Here is a 26,836-nt window from a genome sequence, read left to right as displayed (position 1 = left end):
TGTCTTTACCTGGTTTTAGTTTCTGGGATATGCTGACTTCATAGAGTGAGTTTGGGAGTATTCCATCCTTTTCTATGCTCTGAAATACCTTTAGTAGTAGTGATGTTAAGTCTTCTCTGAAAGTTTGGTAGAACTCTGCAGTGAAGCCGTCAGGGCCAGGGCTTTTTTTTTTTTGTTGGGAGTTTTTTGATTACCTTTTCAATCTCTTCTTTTGTTATGGGTCTGTTTAGTTGTTCTACCTCTGTTTGTGTTAGTTTAGGTAGGTAGTGTGTTTCTGGGAATTCATCCATTCTTGTAGGCTTTCAAATTTGTTAGAGTACAATTTTTCATAGTAATCTGATAAGATTCTTTTAATTTCAGTTGGGTCTGTTTTAATATCGCCCATCTCATTTCTTATTTGGGTTATTTGCTTCCTCTTCTGTTTTTCTTTTGTCAGTTTGGCCAGTGGTTTATCAATTTTTTTTTTTTTTCTCAGAGAACCAGCTTTTGGTCTTGTTAATTCGTTCAATTGTTTTTCTGTTTTCTATTTCATTTAGTTGTGCTCTAATTTTTATTATTTGTTTTCTTCTGGTGCCTGACAGTTTCTTTTGTTGCTCTCTTTGTATTTGTTCAAGTTGTAGGGATGATTCTTTGATTTTTGCCCTTTCTTTTTTTTTGGATGTGTGCCTTTATTGATATAAATTGACCTCTGAGCACTGCTTTTGCTGTGTCCCAAAGGTTCTGATAGGAAGTGTTTTCATTCTCATTGGATTCTATGAATTTCTTTATGCCATCCTTAATGTCTTCTATAATTCAGTCTTTTTTGAGCAGGGTATTTTTCAGTTTCCAAGTGTTTGATTTCTTTTCCCTGCTTTTTCTGTTATTGATTTCTACTTTTATGGCCTTGTGGTCAGAGAAGATGCTTTGGTAATATTTCAGTGTTTTGGATTCTGCTAAGGCTTGCTTTATGACCTAATATGTGGTCTATTCTAGAGAATGTTCCATGTGCACTAGAAAAGAGAGTATACTTGGTTGCTGTTTGGTGGAGTGTTCTGTATATGTCTATGAGGTCAAGTTGGTTGATTGGGGCATTTAGATCTTTCGTGGCATTTAGATCTTCTTTGTGGATGTTCTGTCCTTCACCGAAAGTGGCGTGTTGAAGTCTCCTACCATTACTGTGGAGTTGTCTATCTCAGTTTTCAGTGCTGATAGAGTTTGTTTTATGTATCTTGCAGCTCTGTCACTGGGTGCATAAATACTTAATATGGTTATATCTTCATGGTATATTGTCCCTTTAATCATTATATAGTGTCCTTCCTTATCCTTTATGATGGATTTAACTTTAAAGCCTATTTTCTCAGAAATTAATATGGCCACTCCTGCTCTTTTTTGATTGTTGTTTGCTTGATATATTTTTTCCATCCTTTGAGTTTTAGTTTGTGTCTCTAACTCTAAGGTGTGTCTCTTGTAGGCAGCATATAGACGGATCGTGTCTTTTTATCCATTCTGCCACTCTCTGTCTCTTTTTTGGTGCATTTAGTCCATTTACATTCAGCATAATTACAGATAGGTATGAATTTAGTGCTGTCATTTTGATTTTTTTGTGTGTTTTGTTGACAGTTTCTTCTTCCCACTTAATTTTTTGTGCTGAGCAGTTCATTTTTATATATTGTCTTTTTCTTATTCGTTGTTGTTGATTTTGTTTCTGCTGAGTCTCTATTTTTCTCTTGTATTTTATTTTGATGTGTAGGGTAGTTTGTCTCCTTTGTGGTTACCTTAATATTTACCCCTATTTTTCTAAATTGAAACCTAATTTTCATTTCTTTATATTGCCTTGTCTTCCTTTCCATATGAAAGATGTATGACTACATTTCTTAGTCCCTCTTCTGTTTTAATGTTGTCATCTTTTACATAATAACATCGCTGTTTCCCTGTTTAGAGCTTTTTTTAATCTTGATTTATTTTTGTGATTTCCCTGTCTGGCTTGACTTCCACTTGCTCTGCTCAGTGTTTTTGTCTTGGGTTGATACCTGATTTTATTGATTTTCTAACCAAAGAACTCCCTTTAGTGTTTCTCGCAGTTTTGGTTTGGTTTTTATGAATTTCCTAAACTTCTGTGTATGTGCAATTGTCGTAATTTACCTTCATATTTGAGAGACAGTTTTGCTGGATATATATTCTTGGTTGGCAATTTTTTTCCTTCAGTGCTTTATATAAGTCATCCCATTGCCTTCTTGCCTGCATGGTTTCTGCCGAGCTTAGTCTTTACTCTCCTTTGTAGGTGACTTTTTGTTTATCCCTAGCTGCTCTTAAAATTCTCTATCTTTGGTTTTGGCAAGTTTGATTACAATATGTCTTGTTGACTTTCTTTTAAAATCTACCTTATGTGGAGTTTGATGAGCATCTTGGATAGATATCTTCTCGTTTTTCATGATATCAGGGAAGTTTTTTGCCAACAAATCTTCAACAGTTCTCTCTCTCTTTTCTGTTATCCCTCCCTTTCTGGTAGTCCAATCACTCATAGGTTATCTCTCTTGATATAATCCCATATGATTCTTAAGGTTTCTTCATTTTTTAAAATTCTTCTATGAGGTTTTTCCCCAAATATATTGGTGCCAAGTGCTTTATCTTCTAGTTTACTGATTCTGCTTTCCGCTTCCCGAGTTCTGGTCCTCTGACTTTCTGTTGTGTTGTCTAATTCTGTAACTTTATTGTTAATCTTCTGAATTTCTGATTGCTGTCTATGGACTTTTCCAGCTTATTAAAGTTTTCATTATGTTCCTGAATAACCTTTTTAATTTCTTCAACTGCTTTATCTATGTGTTCCTTCGCTTGCTCTGAGTATTGCCTAATCTCCTTGATGTCTTGAATATTAATCTTTTTTATTTTGCATCTGGTAATTCCATGAATGCTCTTTCATGTAGAAGATCCCTTGATTCTTTGTTTTGAGAGCTTGCTGAAGCGATCATGTTCTGTTTCTTTGTGATTTGATATTGACTGTTTCTCTGAGCCGTCTATAAGTTATTGTATTAGTTTATTTTATATTTGGTTTCTGTATGCTAGCTTCTTGCTTTGTTTTGATATGCCAGACGAGTTGCTTGAGTGAGGTAGCTTGATTATTTTTACCTTTGAAGCTCTGATGTCATCTCACCAGATGGCTAGAGTTGTTCTCAGGTATATCAGTCTAGGAGTCCATTCACTTTTCTTGTACAGATTCAGCTCAGGTGTCCAGGTAGCTCCTCATCAAGTGTGTGGTACAGGCTCTGTGCTACAGTCTTAGAGGGGCAGTGGTGGTTGGTGTAGGTACCGGTATCTGATTGCAGCAGGGGGTCATGCTCTGAACAAGGCTGGTGGCTGAGGATCGTCCCCCACGTGTCTCTGAGGAAAGCACGTCCCTCTCCCCTAGGGTGTACAGGTGCGTGGGTTCTGCAGACAGACAATAGGCACCCAGTGTTTTTGGTTGTAAGGACTGGGAGGTACCAGTTATCTTTGGATCCCTGTCGTGGGTGGCTGGGTGACCTGAGTGGAGCCACCAGTTTTTAGGCCCCTGATGTGGGTAGGTGAGGACCCTGTTTAATAGGCAAAGCAGTGTCAAACATCAAACACCCACCTTTCCACCACACAGCTGAAATAGTTGTAGTCTGCCAAGAAGGGCCTGTTCTCCTGAAAAATAGGCTCACACAGGTCCATGCAGGGGGGAAAGGTACTCAAAGTCCACAGATCGTTTATGCCTGGAGAGGACCTGCTTCTGTCCTGAGCAACCCTGGTTAGTGGAGCTGGCAAATTATCTTTTCTCCCAATTGTGAATTCATTCCTTCTCCAAGGCCAGGAAGATGGCTGTAGGTGCTCAACAGGGCCGATCTCAGGCCCTGGGAAATCAATAGCCACCGAAGCAGGCTTGGTGGGGGAGGAGGGGCACGGTAAAATATACGCAGGTAGTTAGCTTTTGCTGAGAGCACTGTTCTCTGCTTCTGGAGGTGTGAGTAGGCTGTGTGGCTGGCTGCTTCTCCCTGAGGAAACTGCGGCCAAACACTAGTATCAGCCTGCTGCAGCCGCTCCGGGGAATGGCGCCTGAGGGCTCCTGGTAATTCAGGTCTGGTAACTTCTCTCATGTTCTGAACAGTCTCTTCCTCCCTCTACCACTCAGTCCGTTTTCTAACTTTGCCTTTGATGTTCAGGGCTTCTAGCTTGTCATAAATATAACTGTTTCATTTGTTTTTTTGGGTCTTTGTTGTAAGAGGGCTTGCCAGAAGCATCTGTCTATTCTACCATCTTGGCCCCACCTGCCCCAAAATTCTTTTAAAAAATTATTTCATTTGTGTTATCTTTCTTAATTCTTTTGGGAAGAAAACAGAATTCAGGATCTGGATATTGGGGGCAGTGTTCAATAAATAAAAAGAAATGTATTATAATCATGCATATATGCAATGGGCCATCATTAGAGTAATTTTCCTGAAGTTTGCATAAGGTCTTTTCAGCCAGGTTTGGGTGATTTGAAAGTTTTACTTTCAAAACAGCATTCATTGATCAGTTTAACAATTTATTTTATTAATTAAAAAAAAAAAAAAAATCCCTTCCCTGAAACCAGAATTTGAATGGGTGCTCTAACTAGTCTGTGGCTAGTTAAGTTAGTTTTCTATGTTGCTGTGTGGTGTTAAGTCAATTCCCTATGAGTAGAACTGCCCCATCCAGTTTCCAAGGCTGTCATCTTTAAGTGGGGCTTCAAACCAGTTAGAAGCAGTGCAGTCATGGCTGATGAAGCAAAACCAGAATAGACCCGAATTTTTACAGTTTGGATGATCTGGAACCATAACTGGAACGGGAAAATTTACAAATGGAGGTCCTTGAATGGGAGACTCAGAAGAGGCATACTGAGCCCTTTCAGGAGCCTGGTGCGTGAGATTGGATTATTGGCAGGACTATGGAGAGGATACATTCAAAGCGGCGTGGTTGACTGCCATCTTTCAGTGGGGCACCATTGTTTCCGACTCTGCCCAAAATCTGACAGGCAAGAGATTTGGTTGTAATGCAGTGTGTATGCTGCCCTTGTTTCCTAAGAGGGAGATTAGGTTTCTATCAGAGCTTCGACCCATAATTTTTCTGGCCTCAGTTCACCCAGATTTTAAAAATTCGGATCTGTTCAGGTTTTGTTTCCTTGGCCATGACTGAACTGGTAAGAACTCGTTGGAAGCCCTTTCTTTAAGGAAGCAGACTGCCACATCTTTCTCCTGCAGAGAAGCTGGTGGGTTTGAAATGCCGACCTTTTGGTTAGGAGCCAAGAGCTTTACCACTGTGCCACCAGGGCTCCTTAGTTTGCTGTCAAGTTGATTCCAACTCATAGTGACCCTACTGAAGGTGACTGCCACATCTTTCCTCCACAGAGCAGCTGGTGGGTTCGAACCACTAATCTTGGTTAGCAGCTGAGCATTTAACCATTGCACCGCTAGGGCTCCTTCTAGTTGGCTACGGTATACTGCAAATGAGAGTTTAAAACTTCTGTAAACCAACTGGTATAGCTTTCTTCCACAATCTCAGGTCCCTTTTACCTTGATAGGGGGCTTGGGTTATGGGGGCCGGGGAGATGATGTAATTAGAGTCCATTATTAAAAACATTCCCAACTGATGAAGGATCATTTAGTTTCTCCTCTGTAATAAAAAAGCAGTGGTTTTAAATTCAGTAATGATATGTTTGCTCAAAGTTTGGCCCTGTTGGTTGGATCCTATGAGTGCTGTACTAAGGTAGTCAGAACAGAATCTTAGCCTTGGTGTGTAACTTAAAAAATTCTTAGCTTTTGTTTTCAAAGATAATTATAGAATTAGGATCTTTATGCGTAGTATGTAGCAGTGGCCATAGAAACCATTTTCTGAGTAATAATTCTTGATTAGCTACCTGTATTTGAAATTTTTGATTAATTGACTTAAATTACTAATGATTTATTTCCTGTTACAGACTGTATGCAGGTCCAGAGGTAGATATATGGAGCAGTGGGGTTATTCTCTATGCTTTATTATGTGGAACCCTGCCATTTGATGATGATCATGTGCCAACTCTCTTTAAGAAGATATGTGATGGGATCTTTTATACCCCTCAGTATTTAAATCCTTCTGTGATTAGCCTTTTGAAACATATGCTGCAGGTGGATCCGATGAAGAGGGCCACAATCAAAGATATCAGGTAATAAAGCAGTTTACAGGTTACCAGATCTAATGGGATCCATACTATTCCCAAACCAACCAAACCCATTGCCATGGATTTGATTCTGATTTATAGCAACCCTAGAGGATAGGGTAGACCTGCTCCATAAGGTTTTCAGGGCTGTAAATCTTTATAGAAGCCAATTGCCACATCTTTCTCCCACAGAGCAGCTGGTGGGTTTGAACCACTTACCTTTAGGTTAGCAGCTGTGCACTTAACTGCTGCACCACCAGGGGTCCTATCTGTGATATAAGTTAGGTGAAAAAAAATTGCAGAACAGTATGCACACTGTAATCCTGCTTTTATATTAAAAAAAAAAAAAAAACAGTATATATGCACATTTGTTATTTTGATATTAAAAAATGCTTAGATGAATACATACCAAACTGGTTACCTTAGGGAAGTAAGATTAGTAGGAGGCAAGGCTTTCAGTTTTTATTTATACATATTTCTTTGTTTTGAAATTGTTACACTGAACATTATTTTTTAAACTAAAAAAAAAAAAAAAAAGGCAATTGAAAAATTTTGCCCCAAAGGGTTTCCAACAGGTGGCTTAGTGGATTCGAACTGCTGACTTTTTGGTCAGCAGCCAAGCTCTTAACCACTGTGCCACCAAGGCTCCCCCCTCAAAAAAAAAAAAAAAAAAAACTAATGAAAAATTAAGAAGGACCTTAAAAAAAAAAAACCCATTGCCATTGAGTTGATTTCGACTCATAGCGACCCTAGGACAGAGTAGAACTGCCCTGTAGAGTTTTCAAGGAGCAACTGGTAGATCTGAACTGCCGACCTTTTGGTTAGCAGCCGTAGCACTTAACCACTACGCCCCCAGGGTTTCCACAAGAAGGACCTTGGTGGGGTGTTAATTAAATTTTTAGTGTTTCCTTCAGTTTTCTGAAATGTGGTTCATATTTGACTCTCAAGTATCCTTATTAGGATTAATACTTTTTAGTAGTAAAGTTGTGTGTTAGTATTTGAGTTCTGATCTCATAAATTATTATACTTTTTCCTTGTATTCATCTCAGATAATGAGAAAATTTTAATTTAACCAATGGCATGTTTTTGCTAGTGGTATAGGTTGAATCATATTTGAAATTGCTAGGTAGAAAAATTGTCATTTGCTAATTTCATACCATTCAACCTATTAATATAAATAAGACAGAAGTGGGCAAGCCATTTCTGGTGAACACTTTGAAAAGTTCACTGTAAACTCTATTTCTTCTACCATCATTTTTCCATGGAAATTTGTCTTTTGGTCTTCTAATGGCTATGCCACATATTTCTCTGGAATGGGGGAGAAGGAAGAAAGATGTAGATCTGGGAGTAGTAAATAAGAAAGCCTTAGTTTAACGAAGAAGGAAAGATTATTCTTGGAACTTGAAGTTTGATTCCTTTCCATTTATTCCATATACTTTTCAACCAGCACTAAAAAGGGAACCACGAATGGCAGGGTATGATTTTACCACCAGAGGAAAAGGACATATCTTTCTCTAAAATTTATACTTTAAAATATCTAAATAAGAGATGCTTTTGCTTTTGTTTTACATATTTTTTTCCCAATTAAAAATGTAATATATGACGTTTGGAAAATACTTAGAAAATATCACCACCACCACCACCAAAACAATAAAAATGATCTTTAATCCACTACCCAGAAAATAACCATTGTTGCTTTGGTTGTTTTCCTGTCTTGATTATATTTAGTTTTAGCATAGTTTTTGACACAATTGAAAGCAAACATACCCTTTTATATGTGCAATTAGGGAACTGGTATAGGAGATCATTCAGAGCATGGTGTTTGAAGTCACACAGAACTGGCTTGCAACCCTGGCTCTGGCATGAATGTTCTTGAGATCTTGAGTAAGTTCCTTGATCTGTTTGAGCCTCAGTTTCTTTATCTAAAACAAGAGGACATTATTATTTCATAGAGTTGGTCTGAGGATGAAGTGAGAGAATGCATATAAAGCGTTAGCATGACACCTGGCCCATAGTAAACACTCAATGAATGGTAGTTTTTGTCATTATAGTCTGCTTTTTTTTTTTTTTCAACATAACATTATATCAAAGTGTTATATGGGCCATAAATACATAGGCCTAACATGTTCTTATCTGTTCCCTTTCTGAGCTGCAAATAGGCTGCAATTGTCACTTGTTCCAAAAGTTTCATTTAAAGTGTCGACATTTCTCTTCCTGTTGCTACATTAATGCTTCCTTCCTCATAACATTTCCCCCAATATACACAATGAAGCGTGAGCCTGAGTAAAAGAATTCTGGTTTAAAAAATAACTAATACAGTAGGAGTATAAATATAAAGGAATGCATATTCTAAATTCCCCCAAACGGTTACTTTCAGTCTCAGCTCTACTCAAAATCCTTCTCCCCATCCTGCTGTTTTTTCTCAGGGAACATGAATGGTTTAAACAGGACCTTCCAAAATATCTCTTTCCTGAAGATCCATCATATAGTTCAACCATGATTGATGACGAAGCCTTAAAAGAAGTGTGTGAAAAATTTGAATGCTCAGAAGATGAAGTTCTCAGCTGCCTTTATAGCAGAAATCACCAGGACCCTTTGGCAGTTGCTTATCACCTCATAATAGATAACAGGAGAATAATGAATGAAGCCAAAGATTTTTACTTGGCAACAAGCCCACCTGATTCTTTTCTGGATGATCACCATTTTACTAGGCCTCACCCTGAAAGGGTACCATTTTTGGTTGCTGAAACACCAAGGGCTCGTCATACCCTCGATGAATTAAATCCACAGAAATCCAAACACCAAGGTGTAAGGAAAGCAAAATGGCATTTGGGAATTAGAAGTCAAAGTCGACCAAATGATATCATGGCAGAAGTTTGTAGAGCAATTAAACAATTGGATTATGAATGGAAGGTAAGAAAGAACATTCTGAATATTAAAGACATTTGGCAAAACAGTAGTCTACAAAATATAAAAGAATTGATTTTGTTTTTGTCCACGCCATATGCTAGGTTGTAAATCCATATTATTTGCGTGTCCGAAGGAAGAATCCGGTGACAAGTACATACTCTAAAATGAGTCTACAGTTATATCAAGTGGATAGTAGAACTTACTTACTGGATTTCCGTAGTATTGATGGTATGTATATCACACAAAACAATGCAGGTGATAATTTAGATCTTGCTGTCTAACTGGGCATTTTTTAGTCTTGGATTCCTTTGAAGCTTCTCATATTGTTCCTATTAAATTAATAGCAAAAAAATATAAAATAGGCCATTTTGTGCCTTGGTGATGTCAACATTTGTAAATCTTATTATTCTTGCAAGCTTATAGTGTATTAACTTTCTAAGATTTTCTTCTTGTAAAATACTTAAAGCTGGATGCATTCTGATCCGAAAGTGATAAGTTTTCTGACACATCTCTTTTTTTGGCTTGTTAAATTAAGATAAAATGTTTTATTTAGAAATAAATGTTGACTTTTCTGTTTTTACTTACTAAAGGATTTTTTCCTTAGCTGATATTTAATAAAATTTTCATTTTTTATTTAAGAATTGGAGTATAGTTATTAGCTTTTAAAATTTAGTGAAAAGGCATTGCAAACAGATTTAATCAGTAGCCCATGGATCTAGGAATTATTTGCCAAGTACAGTTTCTTGAAGAGGATTGAGAGAGAAAAGTTTAGTGTAGCTTAGTGACTTCTAGTTATTTTTCTCCTCTGGACCTTTTCTTCCCAACCTGACACTAGACACAGAATCAGAGATATATATCCTGTATTAGTTTTGTGAGAATTACATGATTCCACATTTATTTACTGTTTGATAGTTATACTTTCATGTGGAATAGGATGTATGAGGATTTCTGAGACTAAAGAATTTTATGTCCAAGGTAAGTATTGTAATTAGCTAAAAGTCTGATTGTTAACTGTAAACCTAGTAGTTGCTGGGTGCTGTCAAGTCAGTCCTGACTCATAGCGACCCCATGTGACAGAGAAGAACTGCCCTGTAGGGTTTTCTAGGCTGTAATCTTTAAGGGAGCAGACTGCTAGGTTTTTTCTCCTGTGGAGCACCAGTGGGTTCGAATCACCGACCTTTCAGTTAGCAGCTGGGCGCTTAACCACTGCATCACCAAGGTTCTTTCCTTAAATGTAGGCTGCTGTATATTTCTCTATATTTCAGTCATAAATAATCATAGACAACCTGAAAGGTCAACTCACCAAAACATTTAAAATTTGAAGTTTGGTATTTTAATTGGTGGGCAAATAATAACCCTACTTCGCTCTAAGATCCTTAATTGTAAGATTCTTGAATTATTAAAGAAACATTATCTTGAATATTGTTTTAGTTTTTAATTTTAATAGTTTGAAAATGAGAATCTATACTTAGAAAATATATCTTTGATTACCATTATAATTAGTTTGCCAGAATACTTCCTTTTCAACCATTTAGATGGGTTAATAGGAGAAAGCAGAAGTGTTTGTTTTTACATTTAAGTGGGGGAATATATCTTATACGCCAAGGTATGTATGAGTAGACCCTACCAGCCTTCAAATGAATGTGTGATACTATAACATGGTTTGATATTTACATGAATTCAGATTTTCCATCTGCATACTCCCTTAAACATATATATTAATAGCCCGATGGAACACACTTGACTCATAATTCTTTCTCTACTCCAGTATTATACAAGGGTTGGGATATATATACATACATATATATATATATGAGGTGTGTGTGTGTATGTGTATATATATATATATATAAATGTTCTCTTATGAAAACAGCCATTAAGTACAAGTTTATGGTAGTTTTTGTGGGCTGAGTCAATGGAGTTAAGCTATGATGCCACTTTTGTTTATTTAAGATTATGTGGAATTATTAGAAGAGGTTTACATATGAATTTTTTGTCTTGTGTTGTATCAGAAAGACACAGGCTTGAGCAGGGATGTGCTGGCCAAAACCTGTGTATCTGCCAACATACTCATACAGTCTAAAATGTGGAATGGGTTTTATTTTTCTTGTATTTGGATCAAATTTGCAACCTTTGGTTTATTAGCACCTGGGTTTACCAACTGATTGGGCATTTGCTATTATATTGTGTTCCCAACTTTAATTTTTCTTTGGTTTTTTTTTTTTTGTTCATTGTTGCACTTTCATGAGATCTTAAATACAGAGAGTGGGAGAGTGAAAAGCACTGAGCTAGGAATTAGGAAACTTAGATTCAGACTTGCTTCACTGTTCATTTGTTACTTTAGACAAGTTGCTCGACTTCCCTGGGCTTCTGTTTACTTACTAATGAGTTTTTTGGTAAGACGGTCTCCAAGATTCCTTCCAAAATTTAAGTGCATTGATTCTATGATTCTAATATAGAAGGATTAATTTTTATTGCTAGAAAATGATGTTTATTAAGCCCCATGTTGTTGGTTTACTGGGCTTTTAACCTTGGATTGCAAAGGACTGATTAGTAGCTACAGACTATACCCAACCTTGACTGGCTGTGATGAGAATACATGCTCTGTGTAAAAAAAGTGAGCAGTTTAACACAGGCTCATTGCCTCACTTGTAGAAGATTTCATAGCAAACATGCTCTTGATAATTGGTCAGTACACTTGCTTAAAAAAGCAAATTCAACAATGGTTAAAAAAAAAAAAAAAACATTTGGACGGTGATGAGTTATAATATATTGAAATTCTTTTTACCCAGATGAAATTACTGAAGCCAAATCAGGGACTGCCACGCCACAGAGATCGGGATCAGTGAGCAACTATCGATCTTGCCAAAGGAACGATTCAGATGCTGAGGCTCAGGGAAAATCCTCCGAAGTTTCTCTTACCTCATCTGTAACCTCACTTGACTCTTCTCCTGTTGACTTAACTCCAAGACCTGGAAGTCACACAATAGAATTTTTTGAGATGTGTGCAAATCTAATTAAAATTCTTGCACAGTAAATCTAAAAACTTTGCTTATTTCTTTTATAGCAATAAGCATACATAAATCATAGCCAAATGCTTCCATTTTTAATCAAGTTATAATTATAACTGAGAATTGGCCTTTTGGAATGCAATTTGCACAGGGATTGGAACTTGATTAATAGTTAAAAGCTTAAGTGCAAAAATGAATTAAGATCATTTGTTCATTATTCTGTAGATGTCTAGTATGATATATACAATGAATTATAGGTCTCTCAGGCTCACTTGATTTTTGGCAATTTTATATTTAGTGTACACAGGGCTTCGTAGAATATTAATTTACCATAAAGGCCTTCATACTATTACGTGTTGATGTGTTACTCATTTGCTTCATAGATTAATTCAATAAATATCTGCCTAGAATCCCCATAAACCTTGATAGGTGAGTTTATTTTCTGGGCTCCCAAAAGCAAGTATCTTTCAACAGTAGTAACTGTCTGGATAATTTCTTTGATATCTCCCTGTTAATATTCAATAGTATCTGGTAAGTTGTATCAAAGCTATTAAACACAATTAAAAATTTTTATTTATCAAGTCCAGAACACACAGAACTTACATATTCAGATATTCTAGGCAGTAAGTTTAATCTTTTAATATGTCCCACTATATTCTGTACATAAATTGCTCTTTTTGCCACATGAGCTAATAGCATATGCTGTAAATAAGTCATGGGTTTTTCACAAATTGCTTATCATGTCAGTCAGTATTGAATGTATGCAAGAATTTCTAGTTCTCTGATCATGTGTCTTTTAAATTGACTCAATGCACAAAAGGAACATCTCTTACAAACTGTTTAAATGCTCAGATATGACTTTTTCCCCCCAAATTTTATCTTATTTTTAAAAACAGAAAAATTGAAAGACCAATAGAGTGATCACATGTGTACTTAACACTTGGATTCAACATGTGTTAACATTTTGCCATATTTGCTTTTATATCTATATAGATATGTATATATGTGTGTGTATGTATATACCTTTTTTTCCCTGGACCATTTGGATGTTGCAGACATACTTGTCAGCCCTAAATACTTCAAAAAAAAAAAATCAAGCGTCTATAAATAAGGACATTCTCCTATAAGATCATAATACCATATAAAACTAATAATTCTCTATTATCAGCTAGTGAAAAAAAAAAAAAAAACCATTGCCGTTGAGTGGATTCTGCCTCATAGTGACCCTATGAGACAGAGTACAACTGCCCCATAAAGTTTCTAGGGTTGTAAATCTTCATGGAAGCTGACTGCCACATTTTCTCCTGCGTATCACCTAATAGGCAATCCATATTCAGATTTCCCCAGCTGTCCTCCAGAGTCCTTTTATAGGTGGTTATTTTGAACCAGGATCTAATTGAGGTTTACATATTGCATTTGGTTATGTCTCTTTAGTCAGATATGTCATTATTATTACTACTATTATTTTTTCTGATAAAATATGGATCAGTTCTTCTAAATGGTCACATTTTCTGGTCTTGTTTTGGGTTTTAGTTCATTTTTTAAAAAAAAATTATATCATGAGAACTGCCTAAAGAAGTTTAACCTTCCTTAAGTTCCGATATATATCTTCTTTTTCTCATTCTTAGTAATATCATTACATAATAGGTATAAATGAAGAATTAAGGGCACCTCAGCTAAAACTGGTATTGTGTATGCTAATAAAAAATCTATTATTGACATTTGCTTTACACCATTAAAATTTTGGTAAAAATTTTTTTCAGTAATAATCTTCCATTGTCACACATTTTTCCTGGTTTCACAATATTTATACCTTAGGGTTGTTCTTGGCAGATCTAGTGAGCACCTATGTAAGCAGATGTCAACGTTCCCAACTGCCACGATAGCTTACAGAAATGGTCATTGGAGTGGTAAACCTGGCTTTAGCAGCCCTAGAAACATGCACTGAATTCCAAAGAAAAATCTTGCTTTTTTTGACCAGGGTTTGTTCTGTAAGAATTTGGAAGCTTTACAAATAGCAGATGATCCCTTTAAATGAGTTCAAAATCGTAATTATAACTAATATGTGGCCCTCTGTTTTGGGGATATTGATTTCACTTAGACATTATGTTCCTAATATTAAGAACTGAAGACTGTATTTTTCAAGTTGCAAATTTGTATATAGAACTAAGATGTTGGTCATAATGTCTCTATGACCTGTTGTTGGGGGGGAGGGGGTGCAATAAAGAGGACCTCCTAAAAATTGTTAATTTTGTAAACTTTGCTTCTTTTATAAGTTATTGTGATTCTTTTAGTTACTGAGCTTTATTTTGAAGATGTTTCAATATTGCACTTGTACAAATAGTATAACAAATACACAGACTATTGCAGTAAATTGTTTTTAAAGCTGGGATATTTGAAATGACAACTTTTAGTTAAGTATGTCAAGGTTGCATCAGAATTTTCACAAATTTATTGTAGTTTGCAAATTCGTAGTAAAACTGAAGGTGTAAGGGGAGTCAATGCAAATGATTTTTAATCTTTTTTTAATATCTTTTCAGCAATTTCTATTTTTTGTGATTTTATGCAACCATATTTTTACTTTGTCTTGACAACTGAAAGATGTATAAGGTTTCTGCAAGAAATGTACTGTATTCATAGTTTTAAATAGAACAGATTTTATTGATATGTAAAAATTTTGCCATTAGAGTAAATGATTTCTCACTGAGGAATTTTTCTACCAGGTCGGGGGAATATGGGAGCTTAATATATCTAATTTAAAATAATTTCACTGAAATAAACTCCATTGCTTTTATTTTTTCTTGAAATGTTTTTGTAGTTTTTCAGAGTTTTAGATGATTTTATACAAAAAGCACCGCCCCGCCCCACCCCGCCCCATTGCCATTTTACGTTAACGCTTGCTGGTCTGTGGCTACATGTTGAATTCCATGCATCTATTATGCTCTGACTGGCACCTTTGGAATGATAGAAAAGTATGTACTGTTTGTTTCAGTCTGTTCCTTTAACTCCTTCCCCTATCCACAACTGAAATTTTCATTTTCATTGTGAGTTCTGACAAGATGAAATTCCACATACAAATCATAAATTGGTGGGAGGGCAGAAATCAATCTTCGTGGTGCAACATTTATGAGAAGTATATGTTTGGAGTATATTTAAGTGTATATTTTCAAATAAATACCTTGATTTAGAAAGATGATATAATAAACATTTTTCATCAGTTACAATGTGTTTACCTTTTAATCTTGGGGAAAATTAAATGAAAGAAATGCTTGTTTATGGCTGAACATACGTATACTTTTTTTAACAGTTTATATCAATATAAGCCATAGTGCCTAACTAAATTTTAGCACTTGAAAATTGTGATTTTTTTTTGTCTCAACGAAATTAGTTTTGATTTCATTTAAGTATCAACTGTCTAAATACTAACACACATACAATAAAAGTCAAAGCAGCTACCATTTATCCCCTGGCTGTTAACACTGGATTTGGTTAAAATTCCATTATTAGTGTTAAATCTTGCATCCCATATGGCACTGTTAGCTAAGGCTTGTGCTAGACAGTTGGCATTATAAATCTTTAAAAGAGTTTGATAATTGAAACAAAAAAAGTACTAAGGAATGTTATAAACAGGATATAAACCCACTGCCATTGATTCCAATTCACGGCAACCCTGTAAGTAAGTAGAACTGCCCCACAGGGTTTCCAAGGAGTGGCTGGTGGATTTGAAGTGACCGTTAGGTTTTTTTTTTTTTTAGGTTGGCAGCTGTGCTCTTAACCACTGTGCCAGCAGGGCTCCAAACAGCATATAAGGCTGTTCAGTGAGGGAATTTACAAATTGTTCTAGGTATTTACCCTGACTGTGTCAAATCATACAAAAAATTCTTTTGTTTGAAAAATAATATTTGTTATAGTAGCTAATATTTATTGAACTGTTCCAAGTGCTGAGCACATTATAAATGTGAATAAATGTTAGGTATGACAAATTTAGAGGATTACTCGCAACTTGGAAGATGATCATGATGTCTATAAAAAGACAGCACAGGAAACATTAAATATACCAACAGGTGCATTAAGATCATAGACTAAAGTAAGTAGCAAGTGGTGGGTGCAGTGTAAAATCCTAGTAGGGGGTAGCCTTTACCAGAGCGGAGTGGATCAGTTATTTGAGAGATTTTGGAAAGACCCCTAGAAAGGGGTTGAGCTCCAAGCACTATTATCCATTTTCTGTAAACTATATCATTGCATATGGTTACTATAAACCAAGCACTATGAATGTGACTATAAATAAGACAATCTTGCTGAGGAGTTTGTTAAGGAGATACGTATTTAAAAAAAAAAAAACCTAATAGAGGTATATACAGAAGAATGCACAAGTCGTTAGTATTCAGGTTGAATTTTCAGTGGAGATGGTCATGTAAAATGACCTAGATTAAGAAACACTGTCCTCACTTGAGTGTCTTTTATGACTAATCTCTGAAGTGATATATATCATTTCTGCTCTATTTTATATGTAATACAGACCAATCCTGGTACATGTGGGACAGAACTACACCAGGTTGTGAATACCAGGCGGTAGGATCCTTGGAGGCCTTGGAAGCTGACACCTACAATCATCCATTGAGTTTCCTTATGCAGTCTTCCAAATGTTAACACATTTCATCAAACAATATAAATAAAAATCATATCTGATAATATTACCACAGATGTCATTAGAAAAGTACTGAAGTATCAAGAAGCTGTCAAGATCAGGATGATGAATGTAAGTTTTCCAAAATTCTGTTTATTACTTAGAACCTTGAATTTTATCATTAGCAACAAGTGTTGTCAATTGTTTTTCTTGAGGTAACAGGGTCCCTTTGTTCATTTTTAAGAAAGGGCCTGTCAAATAACCAGTCTGTCATTCATTCTTCTGAATGTTGTATTCTATGGGAAAAGTCTAGTTTATAGTGCAGTGTCACAGGTGTTTTCCTTGAGACAACACTGTACTTCAGAATGCAGAAGAAGTGCTTTTGAGTACTTCCCATTTTGTCACACAATGTTAAAAAGATGTTTACTTGAGTCATTTTAATAAATCATATCTTCCTATTAGTATGAAAGTTGTGACTTGGAGGACTACTAAAGTGGTCTCGGCGAAACTCAGGAGTCTGAGGCTTACACTTTGAGAATCATTGCCCCACATCGGTGGTTCTCAAAAAGGCAGGGGGAGGAGGAGATGACACCTCCCCACACTTCTAGTTGGAAATGTCTGGAGACATTTTTGGTTGTCACAACTGCAGGGTGTGTGTGTGTGTGTGTGTGTGTGTGTGCATCTACTGGGATGCCAGTAAACCAGGGAAGCTACTAAACACTCTACAATGCACAGGGCAGCCCCCGCTACAAAGAAATATTTGCCCAAAATGTCAATAGTGTGGTATTTAAGTAAATGGTCTACAAAAATTGCCTTCTCTTGCACAAGATAGCTACATGGGTAAAGTAACAACCACCTCGAGAGGCAGCATATGATCGAGAACTGGTGGTACTGAAGGGAAGAAGTCTATGCTGCACTGAAGGCACTGGCGAAAAACAAGGCCCCAGGAATTGATGGAATACCAATTGAGATGTTTAACAAACGGATGCAACACTGGAAGTACTCACTCATGTATGCCAAGAAATTCGGAAGACAGCTACCTGGCCAACCGACTGGAAGAAATCCGTATTTGTGCCCATTCCAAAGAAAACAGAACATGGAAATTATTGAACAATATCATTAATATCACATGCAAGTAAAATTTTGCTGAAGATAATTCAAAAACAGTTGCAGCAGTACATCAAGGAATTGCCAGATACTCAAGCTGGACTCAGAAGAGGACTTGGAATGAGGGATATCATTACTGATGTCAGATCTTTGCTGAAAACAGACAATATCAGAAAAATGTTTACCTGTGTTTTATGACTGTGCAAAGGCAATGAATTGTGTGAATCCTAACAAATTATGGATGACACTGTGGAGAATGGGAATTACAGAACACTTTATTGTGCTCACGTAGAACACTTTATTGTGCTCATGTAGAACCTGTACACAGACCAAGAAGTCAGTCCTTCAAGCAAAACAAGGGGATGCTACATGGTTTAAAGTCAGAAAAGGTGTGCGTCAGAGCTGTATCCTTTCACCATACTCATTCAATCTGCATACTGAGCAAATAATTCCAGAAGCTGGACTATATGAAGAACAACAGGGCATCAGGATTGGAAGAAGACTCATTAACAACCTGCGTTACGCAGATGACACAACCTTGCTTGCTCAAAGTGAAGAGTACTTGAACCACTTAAAATAATGAAGATCAAAGACCACAGCCTTCAGTATGGATTATGCCTCAACATAAAACAAAAATCCTCACAACTGGACCAATATGCAACGTCATGATAAACAGAGAAAATACTGAAGTTGTCAAAGATTTCATTTTATTTAGATCCACAATCAACATCCATGGAAGTGGCAGTCAAGAATTCAAAAAACAATTGCATTGGGCAAATCTGCTGCAAAAGATCTCCTTAAAGTGCTAAAAAGCAAAGATGTCACTTTGAGGACTAAGGTGTGCCTGACCGAAGCCATGGTATTTTTAATTGCCTCATACACATGCAAAAGGTGGACGATGAATATGGAAGATTGAAAATTGATGCCTTTGAATTATTGGAAAATAATTATGGGAAAAGAATACTGAATATACACCATTAACTGCCAGAAGAATGAACAAATCTGTCCTGGAAGAAGTTCAACCAGAAAGCTCCTTAGAATCAAGGATAGAGAGACTTGTCTCAGTACTTTGGACATGTTACTCGAGGGACCAATCCCTGGAGAAGGACGTCATGCTTGATAAAGTAGAGGGGTCAGTGAAAGAGGAAGACCCTCAATGAGATGGACTGATGCAGTGGCTGCAACGCTGGACTCAAACATAGCAACGACTGTGAAGATGGCAAGGACCGGGCAGTGTTCCGTTCTGTTGTACACAGGGTTGCTCGAGTGGGAAACGCCTCCATGGCACCTAACAACTTTTAAGCTTCCTGAACATTTATCTGTGCTACATTTGCCCACTTAGTTATTTTCAAGACATTAACCATTGTTACCTTCAGGTGATAATTCTCTGCTGGATCCAATCTGTTAGTGCCCACGTGATGCCTACAGTTCAACCCTGCCCTCCCTGACCTCGCCCTTCTTTAAACCTTTTTCAATCGAGTTTTGCTCTCTGTTCTCTGCGTCTGGCCCGCCTCCTCAGCTAGGTTGTAAACTCCTCTGAAACCCCCTAAAAATCGTCTTTCTCGCGCCTTGCTAGCTTTACCCTCCGACTGGGCGGGCCGCGCGGGAAGGCCAGGGCTGCTTCTCTCTGCGCGCACCTCAGCTAGCGCAGCCGAATTTGCTGCGCTCCCGCACTGCGGACCCTGGCCTGTCGGTCGCTCCGGGCTGCAGATGGCGCTCCCGGCCCGGACGGCCGCACTACAAATCCCCGAGGATAATGCGGCCGGGGGAGCGCAGTGGCTTCTGGGATTTGTGGTCCTAGTGCAGAGATTGGCGGACGAGAGCGCCCCCGAGTGTCGCCTCTCTCCCGCCTTCTACTCTGGGCCGTTCGGACGCCCTGAGTCGGCCAACTCCGTTTCCTAGGAAACCAGGCACTTCGGGCAATGAAGTAAGAGCTGGGCAAGATAACTTCCGCTTCCTGTGGGCAAAGGGTAAGCGGAATGTAAATACTGGACCACGGGAGTGGTCATCAGGTAACCGGGGCTGCCCGGGTCGCGGTTAAAGTTGAACGACGAGGAGGGAAACAAGGTGAATCGCAGTGTGGTTAGGAGAGAGAGAAGCTTCAAAACTCGAAATTAAGACTCTACGAGGGGTGTGGCAGAACCGAGACACTAAGGTTGGTCTCCAGAGACAAGCGAGTCGGGGATCGGGCTCCGTCTTCCTCGTTGCCTGGGCCCGCTCAACGCTTCCGAGGCGGGCGCTGCGGCTTTGACCCCCGAGTTGTGGGAGGAGAGCGAAGGAGCTTGCTTGCCACCCCGTGTGGAAGGTGTGTGGGATTGAGGGCGGGCCTAGTGAACACGCGGGTGACCTCCAGGGCAGTCTTTATTGTGCACTTTCCACATGTTTATTGTTATATCCCGGTGAAGGAAAAGCTAGTACTGGTTTCTTTCTTGTGGCGGTATCTTGGGTTAAATCATTTCTTGAATTCCTCACATCGAAACACATCCCGGTGCCCGGAAGGATTGCTTGTTAGGATTTCCGGTCGACTTTATCTTTTCGTTTCTTGCCTGGAGTGCTGCATTCGTTGAGGCAGCCGAGATGAGCGTTTTCTGACTTATGGTTGCAGAATACAATGTCGTTTTTTAGATTTTTTTTCCTTTGGCATTCATTAAATACAAATCTGTATAAACTGTTGGATTTGCGTGAAGCTCATGTGATTGTGATTTAATGATTTCTTATCCTGGTGAAAAAATGTAAATGGTTGGATATTGGCTCCTTGTGCATCTAACTATACCAGGAATACCTCTGTTATAAAAAAACTTTAATTTCATGTTCAGATAGCCTTAGAAGAACAGTGTTGTTGTTCGGTCCGGATGAGTCCACTCATAGCGACCCCCTGTGACAGAGTAGAACTGCCCCATAGGGTTTCCTAGGCTGTAATCTTTACCGGAGCTGATGGCTAGACCTCTCTCACATGGAGTCGCTGGGTCCGTTCGAATAGAAAAGCAAAACCCTTATTAACATTTCAGATATCTGAGTTAACTCAGAGCGTTGAAATTTCCAAGGTGTAAAGTGTTCCTGCATGTATTACTTCTCTCCTGTAGGACTCTCCCTTCCAGGAGGGCTAAGTTTTAGTCTTCAAAACTTTTGGCCTTCAGGCAGTGGCGTCACTAGAATTAGTGTTACCCGATGTGGTAACTCATTGTGTCACCTTCCCTCCCCCTCCCCTCCTCGTGGACCTCCTCTGGTACCAGACCATACAGAATCCTTAATAATGTTTTTTGTACTGCTACTCATAAATTGTAATTCCCATATATCACTCATTTTTTTTCTTTTAATTACTACTTCATTCTCAAAAAAGTTATTGATACAGGTTCATAAATACTAATTACCACAATATTGTAGCTAAAACACCAGAGAATTTGACAAAATCAGCAACTATAAAAACACCAGCAACGAAAACAACAGCTCTAAACTACATGATTCAAAACGTCATCGTAATTGGGTAATAATGACAACTCTAATCGGAGCGCGATACAAGGCTGAAAAAGTAAATTAGCATAGAGTTTTAACTGTGCAGGTATATTGATACATAAGCTGGGTTTACAAAAAATATTTTTGTTGCTGTAACTACAGGGATGTTCTTATAAAAAGTAATAAATTTCTGCTGAAATACTGCACAAAAGTTTTACAGATAGTCATTTTGTTGTCATCCCCGCTGACAGTGTCACCCCTCTAATGATGCGACTGCTTCAGCCATAGCGTCTTTTGTTTCTTCTCTTATAGCGCCTATCCTGTGTTGTAACTGAATGTATACTTCTGGTCTCCAGACAGTTTTGAAGAAAATCTAAAACCACAGTAATGGACTTGGTAACAGATTTATGCTTTTTAATCTCAGTAGATCGCTGATATAGATTGATATCTTTACTCATCCCTTATTGTTGCTCTTCCTATTTTCCACAGTGTCTATTTCAGATCTTTTCCATTCTTCTTAACTGCTCAGATCCATTTATTTTGAGCAGATGATTAGCCACCTACATCCCTGAGAAATGTGAAGCCATGGGATGTGAAATCCCCTACTTTCCTTTCTTCCACCACTGAACTTGCCTATGCTTTTACTCAAAAAACCAAAAATCAAACCCATTGCTTTCTAGTCAATTCTGACTCCTTAACTCCTTATTTTCTATGTTAGAGGAATGTATTCTTGTTTCTGTCTTCACAGGTAAACTTTGATTTGCTAGTGTTATCAGGCCTTCTATACCCCTAGAACTTCCTTTTGTCCTGCTTCACCAGCTTCTAATATCTAGAAGGTGTCAAGGGATTTGTAAGGAAGAACTGCAGAAACACCTGAGGTGGCAGCGTGTGTGTGTGTGTGTGTGTGTGTCTTTCATACCTGGTTGAGAACCACCACCTGAAGTCTGAACCTATCCTTGTCTTCAGCATTTATAACAATGGTAAAGTTGGAGGATAGGGGAGGGTAGTGGGAGTCTGAATGACCTATTAATCCTTTAAAAAGTATAGGTGTCTAGAATTATGCATTTTTCCTTTCCTTTCCATTCTGTTCTGCTTCCAATAATCTACAAACTTTGCTAGTGATTCGTAATGTAATTTGTCTTCAGTAAACGTACCAAGATTACATTTGGTAGTATTAAAAAGGCTTCTTACATGCCTGGAGCCTCAGCTTGCTGATATAGAAAAAAAGTTCCATTTGCAAGCTTGAAGCCAGAAAAATTGATCATCCTCATTCCCGGTTACCCTTAGGGACAGTCATAAATGTAAGACTTCTTTTTTATCTTGGCTTATCCCAATGTCTTGTGAGACCTTCCTAATGATACATTCCTTGACGTTTGTCTTCACACTGTGCCCCAACACTTCTGTTCCCCATACATCACACTTCCATTTTCAGCCATTTCTTGGTTATTCCCCAGGGTACTTGCAGTTGTCTTTAAATATATGAAATTGATTCTCCTGTGTTATGATGGGCCTAGGGAAAGGGTTTGGCCTTGTCCTCATTCTGTAGTATAGCTTATGATCCATTGCTCCTCCAGGCTTTTCTAAAAATCCCTGCTTCTGTGGAGAGCATATGGTTTATGCTTATCAGCCTGTAAAATTCCGAATTGCTGTAATTTATTGACATTGTCTCACATTCATTAAGAACTCAGGAACATGACCCACAGTTTTCTTACCCTCCCACTTTTTGCTAATCTTGGGCCTTTCCACGTGAATAACCTCACAGTCAGTACTAATATTTTTGTTTCCTTCTAGCGATTACTTACACTTCAGCCATGTGCATTAGTGATGAAGACCTTGATATCAGCTAGAACTTATTATTTCCACTTTCCTACCTCCCTTACTTCCACATTGCTCATTTTTGATAGTTTCTTAACATCCTCTGGTTCATTGATTCTTCCTATCCCTCTATTTGATCAGTTAATCTTAATCTCTTTACAGACTTCTTTAAGAATCAAGTGAAAACTTAGATCTCTTCTCCAGAATATATATAAAAACAAAAAAACAAAACTTGTTGCCATCAAGTTGCTTCTAACTCATAGTGACCCTACAGGACAGAATAGAACTGCTTCAGGGTTTCCAAGGAGCAGCTGGTGGATTTGAACTACTGACCTTTTGGTTAGCAGCCAAGCTCTTAACCACTGCGCCACCAGGGCTGCAGAATACATATTAAAAAAACAAAAAAACAATGCTGTCAAGTGGATTCTGACTCATAGCAACCCTATGTACAATTTTAGGGGTTTCTCACTATGTTTAAGCCCATCCGAGTAACTAGTAAGAGTTCTTGGATCCCTCAGTTAATCCCTTCTCTAAATAAATATTTGTTTAATTTTTCCAGGTTTTTCTTTAACTTTCTTCCATCAATTCTCCTCTTTTTTCTTATCCCTTACATTTATATTTCATTGCATATTTACAAAGCAGTTTAACATACTTTAGCTTTTTGATCTACCCATTAGTTCTGTGAATTAAGTCATTTATCAAGTTTGAATGTTTTAAAAACTTTTTATTATGGAAAATTTCAAAAATAAAGGATAGAAAAAAGTGTAATGAACTCTGGGTACTCATCACCCAACTTCATCAGTTACCAACTTACCTTATTCTATGTCTTCTCTCGCATTGCATTTCCCCATTTCTTTGAAATAATTCCGAGATATTGTATAATTTAATGGGACATAGTTCGGTATGTTTTTCTAAGAGATAAAGATTCTTTTTATAAACATAATCATGATATTATTACCACACCTAAGTGTAGCAGTAATTTCTCAATATCATCAGATATCAAATCAGTATTTTGATTTCTCCTGTTCTTTTGTGTTTTCTCCCCATTGGTTTGTATGAATCAGGACCCCAAAAAAATCCATGTTATATTTGGTTAGTATGTATCTTCAGTCTCTTTGAATCTAAGGGTTACTCTCTCTCTGTCTTTTCCCTGGTAATTTACTTTTTGATGAAGCCAGTCTTATTTTTCGCTAGTTTCTCACATTCTGTATTTTGCTGTCTGTATCTCTTAACCTGTTATTTAACATGCTCATCTGTATCTCATATTTTTTATAAACTGGTAGAGGACTGACCTGAGTCAGGATTAATTTTTGGCAAGAGTACTTCATGAATGAGTCTTCCATCAGGAGGCTACTTCCATCGGGCAGTGCATAATGACCAGTTGCCTTTCTTTGTGATGTTGGTAGCCGTTAATGATTATTGCGTAGATCCATTATTTAACAGGGTTTAAATATGGTGATAGTTTAATCTCATTGTATTAGGTGCAATGCTTCTTTTAAAGGCCAAGTTTGAATTTTAAAGCTGATTCTTTGTAATTTTCCAGAATGGCTTCCTTTGGATGGAAGAGAAAAATTGGAGAGAAGGTCTCAAAGGTTACCTCCCAGCAGTTTGAAGCTGAAGCTGCTGATGAGAAGGATGTAGTTGAGAATAATGAAGGGAACTGGCTTCATGCCATTAAACGTAGGAAAGAAATGCTCCTGGAAGGCTGCGCTGAGAAAAGTAAACAGCTGAAGGATGAAGGAGCCAGTCTGGCTGAAAATAAAAGGTATGTTTTAGAGTTTTCTTGTAGAGAACAGTTTACATTTTGTGACTGTCTCATTAATGGAATAAAGAGCTATGAATTCCATTTATGAATTTTAAAACCTGATCTAGGTGCTAAATTCATCAAAGAAGCTCCAGCATTGCCTGAAAATTCTCATGGAACGTGAAAGCTTGTAAAATAGCCTTCAAGATGCTTATATTTCTGTTTTGCCATCATTTTTGTTCTGTCTAAAGAAGAGTAAATGCTAACTAAAATGTAACCCAACTTACTGGTTTGTAGGAGATGGTCTAATCTTTGGGAGGTTTCTCCGTTTGGCATTGTATACAGGAAATTATATACAGGAAATCCCTAATTTCCAGGTAAATAATTTTTTTTTTTTTTTAAGGCATTTCCTGAACAGCTTTGAGAGCATATGGTATTTTTTTTTTTTTTTTAACAGATCATTGGTTACTTTTATTTCTTGTATACTTTCAGAAATATGGTTTGGTGCACAGGAATTTGATAACAGCTTCGTCTCTACATACGCCTTCATCAGCTAAGCTGTTAGACTCTTCCAATATGCAGTCTTTTTTTTTTTTTTTTTCCTCTTTTTCTTATTTTCTCATTCATTTCTCCTTTCCTCTGCTTAGGTGTTTCAGTGGGACTGAAAAATCTTTCTTCCACAAATCAGTGCGTAAATGGTGAATTGTTGAATAGATTTTGTTGGGAAAACTAGATTAATATATAGAGGAAAATAAGACTGGATCCTGATCTATCTAATGTTACGTGCAAAGGTAGACTAACCCACCCAGTGCCGTCGAGTCGAGTAGAGGGATTAAAAACCTAACTGTGAAAGGTGTAACTGTACAGTTGATAAAAGAAAATACGAGAGGACTTTTTTTAAAAAAACTTTTTTAATTAAAAAAAATTCAAATGTATTTTAAAATTGAATGAATAGCACAACATATGTATTCCTGCTATCTGGACTCAAAAATTCTTAACGTTTACTTTCTCTCTTCCTATACATACACACATGTACACATGTATATATAATTGTATATTTCTTTTTTTTTTTGGTTGATTTATTTGAAAATAAGTTGTAGATATTTTGACACCTCATCCCAATTCAGCATGCTTTCCTAAGAATAAGAGTGTTCTCTTACCTAACACAATACCGTTATTATGCCTTTGAAAATTAACAGTAGTTTCATAATCTAATATGCAGTCTGTATTTCGATTATTCCAATTTTCCCCTAAATGTCTTATACAGTATACTTTTAAAAATCAGGATCCAGACAGAATTTGCATATTGCGTTTGATTACTAGGTTTTGATGTCTGTTAATCTCTAAAGGATCCCGTACTTCCCCACCCCGCATGACATTGACTTTTTGAATAACCAGTTTGCTATTTGAATGTTTTCTTGTGTCATTTAACTTGTTTTCTATCCCATGTATTTTTTTTTTTGTCCTTAAAGAATGAAGTTTATTGAAATAATAAAACACAAGAGAGAAGGAAGATTCCGTTAAAAACTGGTATAACTGGTTTTAGGTAACATTGCTATTAAAGGGAAATCTTATTCATGTTTCTCAGCCAACGACAGATATAAACACATAAATGAAGAACTCAGAATGAAAAGAAAAAATTCCATGCAGTGTTTAAAATGTATCTAGATAAAAGGTTCCCTTTCCTCTGTAAAACTTGTAAGTTAACTATGGGGACCTCCCACTGGTACCAAGCTCATACTGAAAGCATACCTTTAGTCTTCACTGGAGCCTTCCATGAGTTTTTACATCTCATATAAATTCCCTTTTCATATGCCATGTATTTTTTTGTAAACTGAAAATTAGGTTTGGAGGTTCTGATTAAACATTTTTGGCTTGGGTATTTTATTGGAATGTTCTTTATATTGCATCATATTGGGAGATATATCAGGTGCTTGTTTTGTGGGTTTTCTATTATTGCAGCCATTTGAAAACATTGTGCCTATATCTGTCAGCTGTGGTTGATAAGTGCTGAAAGCCTT

General features: G+C 37.2%; 2 protein-coding genes across 8 annotated transcripts in view; both read left to right on the top strand.

The window, feature by feature from the left end:
* Window positions 1-15,273, top strand: part of PRKAA1 (protein kinase AMP-activated catalytic subunit alpha 1) — a 50,699-nt gene extending 35,426 nt beyond the window's left edge. The window contains exons 7-10 of one of the 2 annotated variants that reach the window (XM_049862882.1): window positions 5,930-6,154; window positions 8,575-9,061; window positions 9,160-9,286; window positions 11,851-15,273. In XM_049862882.1, the coding sequence (XP_049718839.1) occupies window positions 5,930-6,154; window positions 8,575-9,061; window positions 9,160-9,286; window positions 11,851-12,095 (1,084 nt within the window). In that variant the 3' untranslated portion in view covers window positions 12,096-15,273. The remainder of the gene's footprint in view (window positions 1-5,929; window positions 6,155-8,574; window positions 9,062-9,159; window positions 9,287-11,850) is intronic. The other variant, XM_049862891.1, reaches the window with a different exon arrangement.
* Window positions 15,274-19,708: 4,435 nt separating this feature from the next.
* The window catches only part of TTC33 (tetratricopeptide repeat domain 33), a 61,073-nt gene continuing 53,945 nt past the window's right edge, over window positions 19,709-26,836 (top strand). The window contains exons 1-2 of one of the 6 annotated variants that reach the window (XM_049862825.1): window positions 19,709-19,730; window positions 24,615-24,836. In XM_049862825.1, coding sequence (XP_049718782.1) covers window positions 19,726-19,730; window positions 24,615-24,836 — 227 coding nt within the window. In that variant the 5' untranslated portion in view covers window positions 19,709-19,725. The other 5 variants (XM_049862868.1, XM_049862858.1, XM_049862833.1 and 2 more) reach the window with 5 other exon arrangements.

Source organism: Elephas maximus, chromosome 2 (genome assembly GCF_024166365.1).
Source record: "Elephas maximus indicus isolate mEleMax1 chromosome 2, mEleMax1 primary haplotype, whole genome shotgun sequence".
Classification (NCBI taxonomy): Eukaryota; Metazoa; Chordata; class Mammalia; order Proboscidea; family Elephantidae; genus Elephas; species Elephas maximus.
The sequence above is the reverse complement of the archived record's forward strand: the minus strand, read 5'-3'. Positions and strand labels throughout refer to the sequence as shown.